Below are 13,876 nucleotides of genomic sequence, written 5' to 3'. Positions count from 1 at the left end.
GTTTATGCCTATGTACAGCACCTTGGTCAACTGTGTTTGTTTTAAAGGTGCTTTATAAATAAATTTGATTTGATTTGATTTGATTTTGAGTAACACTCCACTCTTCAGAGACGTGATCCAGCCTCTGGTTTGAACTTTGTTGAGAAGGATTCATACTGGAGCAGGATAATGAACCTAAACACCTAAATAATGAACCTAAAGAGCTTTCAGATGAAGACCAAGAGTGCTGACTGTCTTCAACTTTTCTGCACAGTCACCTGACTTCCAACTCACTGAACATTTTTGGCACGCTTTAAGACTGAGAAAGAAAAAAACACACACTCCAGACATGACAGGAAGCTCTTTAAAACATTGTCACATCATGCTGGGACGGCACGATTTAGCAAATTTGAACAAACCAGTGGAGTCCATGCAGCTTAAGAGTTCTGTTGGTCCCATCAAACGCTGATATTCTAGGATTTGTAGACATATGTCAGACACAACTTTTCACAAATACACAATCAGATTTTACGATTTGTGATGAAAAAAAAAGTATCACATATGAAAGGATGCAAAGGATCTTCATACCTTCCACTGCTTATCTGTGGGCAGATCAAAAGAAATGAAACCTTTCTCTAGTGTATTTTGATCTCAAACTCAAATGCCAAAGAAATAAAACTGAAAATAAAAAAATCATTCTGCTGCTGAGAATGTAAATAAACACAGTTGTAGATTGTTGAGTAACATACAGTACACATGACTGGTTTTACAAAGGGTACACAAATCACAGTTCTGCTTCCATGACTTCAAACACCCCCTCAGTCTCTATCTTACTTGAACACAGTGTTTCAACTCTTCAAGTCTTGTCGAAGTTGTTTCCTGTTTCAACGTCCTCTGCCACTTCAGCGTGCAGAAAGAGCCTTTGTTCACACAAATCTTGATAGATGTGATTGGCAAGGAGGAGGAGTTTTTGTGGTTGCAGTCACAGTTACATTCACTTGACTGCACTTCTGCATTTCACACAGAAGCCAAACATGCACAGCGCTAACGTGACAGACATGGAAAACACAGCGTACGCTCTAGTCTTTGGGTCTGTTATAGCCCTTGGCTTGCCTCTCAATGTTGTGTCTTTGTGGATTCTGCTTCGCCACCACAGTCTCAAGTCACCCAGCACCGTCTTCATGGTCAACCTGGCAATCTCAGACCTGCTGCTCGTCATCTCCTTGCCCATGAGGGTCTATTTCTACGCAACTGGCACGTGGCATCTTGGCAGCATGGCATGCATCTGGATCACAATGCTCTTTCGAAACAACATCCGTTCAAGCGCCATCTTCATCACCTTCATCAGCGTGGATCGGCTGCTGGCTGTAGTTTATCCTCTGAGGTCGCGGCATCTTCGAACCTCAACCAATGCCTGGAAAGGTGCTGGACTCATTTGGCTGATTTTGTTGGTGGTGAACATCCCAGAGAGTGTGGATTTTGCGAGAGGTGCCAAACTGTACAATCTGTCTTCCTGTTTTGAATTTCATTCAGATCCAAAAAATTCGAGCGATGTTGACAAGTGGATGCACAGTCAAGGAGTTGCATATTTTCAGCTTGTGTTGCTGTTCACCATGCTGACAGTCAATATTGTGTCCACTGCTCTGGTGTCTTGGACTCTACAGAGACATCTGAATGACTCTGCAAAGGTGAATAACAAAGTGAATGTCATGCTGATTTTTGCCATGAACTTGATCATGTTTACTGTGTTCTTCTTGCCTGTGTCCTTGGCTGTTTTCTTTCATCACTTGAGATCTGCTCTGAACTGTCTTGCGAGTGTGAACTGCTGTTTTGACCCGTTGCTGTATTATTTCTCTTTTGATGGTTTCTGGAAACGAAAAGAGGATGTTGACATGTCTCTTGAACTAAATTAAACTGTGACAGGTGGGACTGAACAGTATTTAAATAGATTACGTGTTAGTTAGTGGTGAGATTGTTCTGCTTAAAAGTCAGAGGGTGTATCACTTAAAGTAGAGTTCAAGCAACTCTGCTGGTTGACCTCAAACTGAGATAGGGTTATATTGGAAGCTATTAAAAGAAAAAAACGTCTTTGTATAATTATATTTATGGAGATATATGTTACATCTTAGATACTGTGAAAATGTTAAGCTGCTTCAACTGAAGAATTGTAAGCTCTCTTCTTGTCTTAACAATAATATCAATCCAAAAATGAATTTTATATGTGAATATCAAGTTATTGAGTTATGTCTTATTAAAGATCCTTTGTGGTGTCAATCAAGTTTTTATTTTTACCTTGATAACTTGTCCATGTGGTGTTTTTAATATGCTTAAACACACACAGTGAGCTACATATGCAGTCTCCAAACTTATCTTGCAAAATTTCCATTCTTCTCCAAAGAGGAACGGAATGCATTTTTTCACTGAAAGGTGAAACTGATGTAGTGGTGTTCGTGTTCGTGTTATGCTAGATCGTGTGACAACACAAGTTTCATTTTCATTGTTTTTTGAACCCAGACTTGCAAAGTTACATTTAGGGAAATCCCTTGAAACATCATGTGTGAAACTTCTCAATTTTCCCGGTTGCCAAAGTGACAAGCCCCGCCCTTTCTAATGTTTGATTGGTAATTGAAAAGGACTGACATTAAAGCAAGGAAATAAATGGCAAAGATGTTGTGATTTCTGATACATCACAAAAAATTTCCCTCTAAATGGAATTGCTGCTGCAGTTTAAATGATTTAAGAGCCTCAAAAACATGGCTCCAGACAGTTTCATTTATAACAAACCTAAGAAACCAATCTTGTCAACTTGCAAGGTGAAACTTTCTTTATCTTTGCAAGTGGGTCTCGACTTACGCTGGAATTTTGTTCCTACGGTGCGACGTAATGTGATTTTCACCCTAAGTCAGATCTCATATATATACATAAGTACCATGTACGCTATCACAGTGGGAAAATCAGAATCTAAGACATAAGAATTCTGTACAATAAAAATTCAAAATAAATTAAAAAAGAGAACAATTCCTTACAATCAATGTGGTGTTCATCTTCATTGTATAGCGCTGCGTGACAACGTATTCATCCCCTCCACTCGCCAACTACTTCCCGCACAAAATTTGTTTTAACATTGAAAACTCTGTTCTTCAGAATGATGGAACAATATTTTCTTAATAAATTTGTGGGAGATGACAACGTAACCACGAAACGCTGTAGGTTGAGGACGTCGTAAACTGAGGACTTACTGCGTTCTTTAGAATTGGTTTCCGGTGCCAACATATAAGACTGAATTACTCCAATATTACAGCTTGCCATTTTCCTGTTCAGGGCAGTTTTGCAGCCAAAGGTGAGCTGGTGTGCTTGTGTTGCAGCACATGGAGAGAGGCTTCATTGATCAGCACATTCTGGTGGAATCAACAGTATAGACTTACATCTAAGCTATTATGAAACACTTAAGAATTATTTTCATTTTTAGTTATTTATATTTCTTTATTTTGTTTGATTTAAATACAAAGATGAGTTTTAATGTTTTTAATTAATGATCAGAAAGAGGCTTTAAATCAGTAGAGGTTGCATACTTAGATTCATTTCATAGTAACAAAATTAGTGCTCTGCATAATTTCGTATTTCACTGCAAGAATATGATCAACTATTTGATGCAAGCAGGAACTTGGAATTAAGGGAGAAGACAATATCAGGCTATTCCAAATTTCAGTTAGTGTTTATGTTTATTCATTTGGATCCCCATTAGTGACAGCATAAGCTGCAGCTATTCTTCCTGGGGTCCTAAAAAATTACAATGACATACAATTCTAAAAATACAATCACTCAATTAATCAAACAATAAAATATTTCACATTTAAATCAGTCAATTAATCAATCAGACAATAAAATATTTCACATTTAAATCATACTGTAGTTCAAATAAAGTGTCATCATAAAATGACACTGAAAATTACAATAGCAAATAACAGTTCTTCGTTCAGACATGTATTTCAACACAGAGCTGGTGATTATATTGCAGAAAGAAACTTTTTCAGTGCACTTTTGAATTTTAAATCATTTTCAATTGATGTAATTTCTTTGGGAAGTAAATTCCATTCTTTCATGCCTCTCCAAGCAAAGGTTCTTTTTATATAGTTGTTTGATATTTTAGGTAAAGTAAATTTGTTTGCAAAGGCATGTCTGGTTGGATAGGAGTGTATGTCAGAGCTTAACATTAGCTTTTGAAAGAGTGTCAGAGGAGTTTTTGTTAGAAAAACCTTCCTACACAAACACAGTATAGAATATTTAAGTCTGTCCTGAACCGTTAGCCAGTTTAATTTTCGATGCATACTTTGAATGCTGGTATAATAATTATAGTGCAGCACAAAACGTGCTGCACTATTTTGTATAATTTGCAAATTTTTAATATCATCTTGTGAAAATCTTGTGTTTATGACACACAGTACTTTTCTTATCTCCTGTGCTTTTTTACTTCCTGTTTATACGCAGTAGAAGGTGGCATTAAAAATGCTTATGATAAACTTTCAGTTTAGGGATAATACATAATCCCCTTTCATCCTTGTTAGCTCTTCTTTTGATTGCTTTAAACGTCATTTGGCACCGTCTTGTGCGCGTCTTTGGTTATAAATCTGGCGATGCAGCTGAGGCTGTTGTGCTTTTGTCAGCATCTCAGTTCGGGAGCCAACAGCACTCAAGCCCTGTAAGCTTTGCCAAATGGAGGGACATCTGTATACGCCTGTAACAAATTGATCCGAAAAAGATCTACATTTGAAACAATCCAGATGTAAGGTCTGGAAGTACACACGGAGGATTTGTTGTTGACGATTAAGACATTTTACATTTGATGTACCGCTCCTTGGTCATCAGTAAACTATTGCATAACCCTCTACTCATTTTTTCCCCTCCTTGTTAACTAGGCCACTGACTGAACAAAGCCAAACCACAGAAACCATATGTACACTCATGCTCATCTTGTGCTGTTTTGATGTTTATGGGCACGTTTCACCCACACCTATTTCTAACTGTGGTCTGAGTTTTAACTCTTAACGCAGTTGCTCTCTTTGGGAGTATGTGACAATTCAAAACACAGTTATATGTATGCATAAAATATTACTTGAAAATAAGTCGGGTCATCAGTCTATAGGGCTGCTGCTGGCTAGATATTGCTTCACCGTGACCCTTCATAAATTGGAGACCTGAATGGAGGCAGCTTCCTCCCTCTAACCGCTGCATATATGTTTAATGTGACCTACACCTGTGCCCTTTGCGGCGGAAGTTGAATGCTGAGAGGCTGCATAGAAAACACTGCCCTCATCATATAGCCTCACTTCTGTGTGCATTTTTAGCCATAAAACTCCATGGCACTGCAGCCACTATTTGCTCAGCCTCATCCGTTCTCTGCTGAGACCATAAAGTCAAATTAATCTCACCTGCTATTTCCTCCCTGCACCAAACAGCCGACGTGTATGACAGCTTTTATTTGGCGTGGCGGTTAGGCATGTCGGATTGTTTTCCTTTGTGGTGGAAACTGCCTTGATATGTGGTCATTGAAAAAGGCGAGGCTTTAAACAAAACACGTGTGTGTGTGCTGGTTTCCATCGGTGTGCTTCATTTCTGTGTCTCAGATGTAATTTTTATTTATGTGTGTGTGCTCCTCCCGTATGTGTATATCAAGGTCAAGCTTGTGCTTATACAGAGGTCTCCATCTGTGAGTGACTGATACCTCAGATCTGGAGGGATGGTAGGGTCTGACTGGTGTATGAATATGTTTAGTGAGTCTGGTCACGGTCAGCTGACCCTCTACCCTCAAGGTAAAAGCAAAAAAATACACACAAATTCTCTCTCCCTGTCTGCCCGTTTCTCTAGCATGTGGTGCACACACACTAACATTCACATAAGTACACTCTTTAAAAAAAACCCGAGCAGGTACATTCAGGTCTGCAAGCATAGCTGCCAAAACCCACAAACAAGCCTGTTGTGCTGCAGCCAAGTCTGCGTTGGACCAGAGGAGGACTGCTATTCAAAGACAGCAGCAGCTTTGGGGACTGTGGTGAGTCGGGCTGCACAAAGAGCCAAAAACAGAGCAAAGAGAAAGAAGAAGGGACGGACTAAAACAAACGGTGAGACACCGAATGGACAGAGGAGACACCAAGGAGCAGAGGAACAACAATCTTCCAGCATCTGAGGCCTTGAGAGAAGCAGGAGATCATTCGAACAGACAGAAATGTGCAGGAAGTGGCTCAGCCCTTAACAAGGGCAGCATTTTTCTCTTCAACATGACACAAGGCAGCAGGGAAAATTCACATTAAAACCTCTATGCAGTGTTGGATCCCATTCACTGGACTGTAGATTTGATTGAAAATGTTTCACTGTATATTATAACTGAACAATTAAGTTCAAATCAAAAGCACAAGTTGAAGCAGTTGGAAATTCTCAAAGGTTGCTATTTCTGATACCTGTTGTGCAATGTGTAAGCAGGGTTTCATCCTGTTTGCAGGCACTTGTAAGATATTATCTTATGTGGTAATGTTCCGTTACATTTAAAATCTATTACACAGTCAATATTGAACAGAAGGTTGACTTACAAAAAAATAGATCAAATTACAAAAACAGTTACACACCTCCCCCCGTACTTTAACCTTGCTATATATTTATTTACCTTTTTGGATAAATGAAAAATAATATTTTGTGGTCAGCTTTTTTTTTGTAGATGGGACACCACCTACTTTAGTGAGCAAAACCTTCAGGGATATTAGAACATCTGAAGAGAGCTGCTTCAGTGAAGGACAGAGGATTTTGCTGCTTCTAGCATCATGGTCATCTGTCATTACTCTCATGATCCTAAATAAGTCAAGAAGCACTGAGATGGTTCTTTGGTAAATCTGTTAATTTACTGCAATTGGGAGAAAAGCAGAATCTGTTCAGCGTCTCAAGAAGACAAAGAGTGACAGTTTATTTATAGAATGACACTATACTTATTTTCCACTGGTCAGTTATACATCGTTAAACCTATGGAAAGACCACAATATCATTTCAGAAAACTCTGAATCCTGCTTTTCAAAGACAAAAAAGCCTTCTAGAGATCAAAAGTCACACCCCCCTACGTCACATTAATGAAAACAATGTGAGCTTTGACAAAAAAAGACACAAGCATTTTGTTTCTCTTAAAAAACACAGACACATAAAAAAACCATGAGGAATTAATGATTTAACATATCAATAAATAATGACCTAGGGGCACGAGATTTTGGTTTAATTTGAAAAATCTTTATCAGGACCAGGTAGGGTCTTTAAAAAAAGATGAAAAAGCTAATGAATACCAGACAGCGGTGAAAAGTAACTAAATATATTAACTCAACTATTGCACTTAACTATACTTTTGAAGTACTTGTACTTTACTTGAGTATTTCCATTTTCTGCAACTTTATATTTCCATTTCATCACATTTCAGGGGCAAACTACATCTATCTGATGAACTGACTCGTTACTTTGCATATTCAGATCAATAATGCAAAACATAATCAACACATAAACTGTGATTTGTTACTATTAGATTAATATAAAATGTTATTAATTGCTAAGTAAAAATTTACTTCCAGCAGTAAACAAAGTAATTAAAATCTGTGTCACCTTCACCCGCTGCAGCATTAAGGGGATGAAATCATGACTTCATTACTAAATATAATCCAGTACTACATTATTTATTATTCTGACATGGGCCATTCTGCTAGCCTTGCCTCGCTAGACAACCCACGGCAACGAATTTAATTCTCTGCCAGGGTCGGTCTAATTAACCTCGGTAAGCCTTGAGGTTGGATGCTCCTAAAACTGGCCGACGAATCACCGTGAAGTGTAGAGTCAGAAGGCGGGCGTAACTAAGTGACGACAGAGGCGCGACGATTCTGACAGAAACAACCGGAAACAAGTAGTCTAGCCGCGCTAGACAACCCACGGCAACAAATTTAATTCTCTGCCAGGGTCGACAACAAAAACTACAACAGTCGTTTAGCTCCATTAGCACCGACCCATTGACTGTATAAATAAGGCTTCACCGAACTCCCGCATCCTCTGATTTCCGGGGCTCTAGGAACTACGTCAGCCTATTTGTTGTGCTGATTGGTTGTATACCTACCCAACTGCTGCAGAGTGATTTGAAAGACAACCTTTTAGCCCGCCTCCCTCCCTGTCGAGAGTTCCTAGACCCTTGCGTCTTCAGCCCTGGGTCTAGCGCGGCTAGGCTACCATTCTGCAGAAGTTCTTTTACTTTAGATATTGATATATTTTGATGCAAGAGCTTGTGTATGTGTAATTAAGTAAACATTTAAAGGCAAGACTTTTATTTGTAACGGAGTATTTGTACAACAACACTCTGAGACAAATGCATTTCTTGTCAGAGTTATGTGACAATTGACGTATGTTTGTCTGTCTGTCTGTTCGCAACATTATTCAAACATAGGCTAACGGATTTGGATGAAATTTTCAGGGAAGGTCAGAAATGACACAAGGACCAAGTGATTAGATTTTGGCAGTGATGTGGCTTATAGTCTGGATCCACGGATTTGGTAAAGATTTCTGTATCATTGCGAGCTAGTGGCACGGTGTCACTGTAACTTTGACACTGTATAAACAATGAGTGAACACTACATCAGCTGCCTGCAGACGGTCACATGATTGCAATCCTACTAAAAATCCACTGCTGCCGACTTACTGAGACTGATCCATTGGAAATGATACAAGAAGCAACTGATTGAATTGTGGGGGTGTTTCAGAGTCCCATCAATTCCTACCACCCGCTACATATTCAGATGGGGCGATTCGGTATCTGTAGATAACGTACACATGCATAAAACACGCCTGTGCTCAGCGCTAGGTCATTTTGTTTGTGGGTACATCTATATTAAATGGCCACATTCAATATTGCTGTGATTTATCACCATCAATAACAAATAAACAAATGCTACATTTATACAAAAAAATGCTGCATTTCTGACAATGTGGGGAAAATGAACAGCCTTGGCAAAGTTCTGCACACTGAGTGCTTTTCTAGTTGTTCCTTATGTCATTGCTCAGTTTCATTAATTATTCTGTTAATGTCACAGGCTCAGAATGCAGAATGCAACTCTACTGGAATCTGCTTTGAACTAATATAGTGATATTTGAATTCTGCTATGTGCACAGTTGCTACTGGCAGCAGCTACGACAGCAAATTGTCATTTGGGAACTGGCAAGTACCTGTATTTGCTTTCTTTTCGACAGCTGAATGAGAACATTGATACCACTCTCACTGTCTATTCAGTTTGAATCTGCGGCAAGCAGAAGATTATCTTAACTAAGCATAATGGAAACATGGAGAAAAGACTTGCTGGAATCTGTCCAAAGAAAACAAAATCCACCCACCTGCACGTCTAAAAATTCCTGTTTGGACAAATAAGATACAACGTGTCATTCTGCACAAGAACCTAAATGTGAAATTGACAAGCTGTGGCTTCATATCTGCTGCACACATTTGTGAGGGGTATCAATCTCCCCACCAAACACACATTTCCTAAAATTTTGAACCGCTTAAAGGAAGAAACCAACATGTTAGAGTAGGTTTTACACACTTAAATACACAGTAAATCTTTAATGCTTCACAGTTGAGTTCATTTTTTCACTGTGCACTCTGAAGTTTTGCATTTTTGGTTGTCTTTAGTCCGCCTTTTCATGCAACCACATGTCCTTCGCCTGCATTTAGTACGGAAATCATTAAGACCTGCGAAACTGGTTCAAGTTTTGCAAATTCTAACTACACACTGTGAGTATCAAATCTGCATTACATCATTGTTGTCTGCATGTCTTAATGCAGGAAAGTCTGCACTGCATAATTTCGTAACGGTTGTGTCACTGTGATTGCACAAATCGTGTTCTACAAAAGGAAATGGAGGCCAGTTGATCATTTGAATAGCCGACAAACATCACACCTACCTGTGTGTTAGGTATACTGTACAGTTAGGGTAAAATATGCAAAATAATTGGGGTGAACTTTTCGATTTTCACTGGAGAAGAGAAGAAGCAAAGAGAAAAATTACCAAAGTACAGTATATGCAGAAGTTTGGAAATGTGTATTTTCATTGTCTGTCTGGAGAGGAAATAATATTTACTTTATAGTTTTCATTAATGGGATTGAGAAATGTGCGAGGCTTTGAGCAGATGACAACTCCTGGCCCACTTCCTGCCAGCGAGGCGAGGCAAAACGGGGCCAGAAGGCATTCTCGCAGCGTCAGACCTCTGCATGATGTAGGCGGCATCAAAGCGCCGCCACCGACACTTCCTCAGAAAGAGCCAGGGGGAAACGCCAGGGGGATGACGGTCTATCGCTTTGCCTTTTTCTGCCTCCTCTCATCCTTTCCCCTCCCCGTCCTCGCCGCCTCCTCCTCCTGCCCGAGCCAGCTGTCAGTGGGAGTATGCGGAGGCACTGCACTCTGTCACACGCACTAACTGGAGAGCGAGGGCGGAGAGGGGTGGATAGAGAGATCTCAATGTGGTGACAGTAGAGTGATTAGGCCATGTATGGAGGCAGGGAGAAGACAGAGGCATCGGGAGAAACAAAGGCAGGGTGCGGGAGGAGATATGGGATGAAAGACGGAACAAATAGAAGCATGGGAGGGTGATCTGTTGAGACAAAATGACCTCTCAGCTGAGGGACAGATAAGAGGAGGAGGGAGGCGCTAGCAGATTGCCCAAAGGCAGAAGATGGAGGTTAGGAGCTGTCTCATGCCCAGGAGCAGAATCTGACAGGAGGAGCATCACTGAGCTGTCAGACATGGACCTGCTCTGGAATCTCAAATTGAAAGGTATTCTTTGGGAAGTGAAACATTTAATTTCATTCTGACTATTCGCACGTTTCCCACAAGCTGATGTCCAAATTGACTTGAAAAGAAAAAGATACGAGCACATATAAGACTTTCACTTTTACTCCCCGATTATATTCCAAATAGAAGCACAATGGACCATTAGTTTCAGCAATGAAGAAGATGGCGTTTCAACTCTCACCATGTGCTCGGTAAATGATCAAATTAAGATGCATGAGTGTGCTTTTCTATCTGTCACACTTGCTGTGCACAGAGGGATCTCCAGCCAGACCTGCTTTGCCGGAAAAAAGCTGTGTGTCTGTGCAAAAGCATTCCTGGATGTGTGATCTGTAGCTGAAAGATAAACCTGACTTTAAACTGCCTTCTTTGTATCATATTTCTGCATCCCGGCTTCATAATGCAGACAGAGACGTAAACATAGCATTAAATGGTATAAAACTGCGAGGACAACCATGTAGCGTCTGATCATTCATAAAAGCTAATTGCATTGCCAATTCTACAGTATTCTGGGGTCAATGGTGCTGTTGCTTTATCTATAACACATACATCTTTGCTAAGTGCCCAAAAGACAACATTCATTAGGTTGGTGCTGACTAAGTCTGCTTTAGTGACAAAAGCTTCTATAAGTTCCACTGAGCTGAATGTCATCCGGTTGCAGTCGGTGTGACTCATTAGCGCCAGGGTGTTCTGCATCAAAAATGGATGTAGGATGAGCCCAGAACACCCAAAATCAATAGAAAACAAAGCTACTACACCTACTTCATTATAGTTCGACGGATTTGTAATCAAACCTTCTTCCCCGAGTTGCTCTGATTTTAAATGCTGCAGCTTGTGACTGCTGATATTTTATTTAGGTTTTAATTTGGACAGCCCTAAAGCGTCCTTGCGATAAGACTTCTTTGCACTGCAGTATAAGTCTTATTAAAATCATTGTTGGTGCTTTTCTCGCTCTGGGAGGGACCGACTCTGACGGCACATCATTTATTTATCACATACCACCATAATCATCAATTTTAAACTAATGTTCTCATCATCTCCTTGTTGCTTCCATCATCATTTGGCAACCTACACAGCAAACGGTTGCCCGTAATGTATGTCGCTAATATCTCCCAAAAGTAAAATACTTACAGGAGACAAATAGAAGTGCACATTAAAGTGCTTGGCCAGGTTAAATTGCCAAATGCACCACAGTAGGAGAGAAAGTTTCCTTTGGACTCTGAGCAGACAGACGGACACAGTGTGGTATCACATTAGTGTTATAGGTTGCAATTCACTATTCCCAGGGTGGTGGATACGGTGGCCTGGTGGGCATAATGTGTGTCAATAATGAAAAACCATCAAAAACCTGGAGAGCAGAAACAGGATTCTAACAAAATTGGCCATTTGCAGCTGGTTGCAATTTTCAAAATAGCCTTGATGAAAAAATTAAATTATTTTGTCTGATGTAGGCCCAGTCGGTGATACAGAAACTCATATGAAATGCAGTAAGTAACCTGCCCCGCCGAAGCCCCAGGTGACTTGCCTCACTGGATTAAGATTAGTTATTTCGTGCACAGCGTTTTCGGTGATATCATATTCGTTTCTGCAGATTAATGGCTATAATTTGGAGAAGATCTGTGGCTGCGCTGTCGAGCCTTGAGGAATACAATGGCTTGCTTTGTGTGTCCTTAAAAGTTTTTAAACTAAGGGCAAGAAACTTTGGAAACAACATATGAAAGGAGACCTATTTTAATTTCTTTATGCAATATTTTACTCAATCTCAATGCTCATTGTGTTCTTGAAGTTCCTCTAGGGTCCTAGTACCCTATTTTGAGAACCATTGCTCTGGTTTCTGTTGTTCACCTGCTTGGCAAGTTCTTTTTTGTCAACTATACACCACTTAGGTCATTTCTCTGTGAAAAGAAGACCAAATTTAATTTCATCTCTGGATGGTGTGGATTCAAATCTGCCCATTGTCATCTGTTTGTGTTATTTTTCTCCTCCTTCCCTCTAGATAACGGAGGCAATATTTTCCTCTGCCTCCCAGAATAATCCTTAACCAGCAGAGATAGTCCAAAAGAAAAGTTCCTTTGAGATAGGCTACTCAGGAAAATTGAAAAAGTTATTATTAATCCCTCTGCCCAGCGCCAACAAATAGGCATGCACACAGTCGCACACATGCGACACACGCCCACACACACACCTTACAGACAAAGTGGAGGAATGAAATGAGGATTTTTTTTATTTTCTTTGCCCGTGAAATATGGAAAACAATAATGTTCTTTCTGGTAAAAATGAGCCATGTTGCACAGGGAGCTTTAATTTTACTGCCTGTTTTAGGAAGCACTCAAAAGGTTTTCAGTGTCTTAACATCTCAGTCATATTAAAGTCTAGCTATTTGTATTTGCTTCTGCTCCACAGAAAGGCAGAGTCAAAGTCTTCAGGCTTACGGCGACTGGAATTTTTCAATCCACAAATCTTGGTAAGCAGTGACATAAAATTCTGAAAAGTTGTGGAGAATGAAAACGGTGAATTAGGAAAAGCAGACAGACTGGCCTATATTTACTGATAATATTCTATTACTGCATGACAAATTAAGCCTATTTTAAAACTCTGAGTTTTTAGCAAGATTAATTGCAGCCTCGGGGAAGTAACAAAACACAAGATGATGTTTTAGTCACATGTATGTGTGTGGCGCTCACTGTAAATTCCCTGTGACGTAACTGTATGGCAATTTAACAGCACTATAACTGCAGTGTAAATGATTTAAAGTTTAAAATGTAAGTTCCCCTTCATACAAGTGCTGCAGTCTGGTTGATTAATTAGTTTAAAGGAGTTGTAAAAGTGTAAATTTTTTGTTAAATGAAATGGATTCGAGAAAACCAGTTCAATAAACCTGAGTTAAATTGAATCGACTAGTCTTATGATCACTTCTTACAGACTTGATTTCCATTTTGATTAACACAGTTTAAAAAGCTTCTTCTTCATTTGTTGTTGAGATTACAGCCTCAGCTGCTGAAGAGTCTGTACAGAGGCAATCTGTGAGGCTGCTCCCAATTACACTGAGA

General features: G+C 39.7%; 1 protein-coding gene across 1 annotated transcript; it reads left to right on the top strand.

Moving 5' to 3' along the window:
* Positions 1–980: 980 nt before the first annotated feature.
* On the top strand, positions 981–2,257 carry LOC110950446 (lysophosphatidic acid receptor 6-like). Its single transcript, XM_022193015.2, has one exon. The coding sequence runs from the start codon at positions 1,014–1,016 to the stop codon at positions 1,890–1,892; it is 879 nt and encodes a 292-aa protein (XP_022048707.1). The 5' UTR covers positions 981–1,013; the 3' UTR covers positions 1,893–2,257.
* Positions 2,258–13,876: the final 11,619 nt, after the last annotated feature.

The sequence above is a fragment of the Acanthochromis polyacanthus genome, chromosome 13, assembly GCF_021347895.1.
Source record: "Acanthochromis polyacanthus isolate Apoly-LR-REF ecotype Palm Island chromosome 13, KAUST_Apoly_ChrSc, whole genome shotgun sequence".
Classification (NCBI taxonomy): Eukaryota; Metazoa; Chordata; class Actinopteri; family Pomacentridae; genus Acanthochromis; species Acanthochromis polyacanthus.
Note: the sequence above shows the minus strand (reverse complement) of the source record. Positions and strands in the feature narration are given on the sequence as shown.

What these genes read in the sequence shown, in the direction of transcription:
- LOC110950446 (XM_022193015.2), top strand. Translation starts at nt 1,014, where the DNA reads ATGCACAGCGCTAACGTGACAGACATGGAAAACACAGCGTACGCTCTA.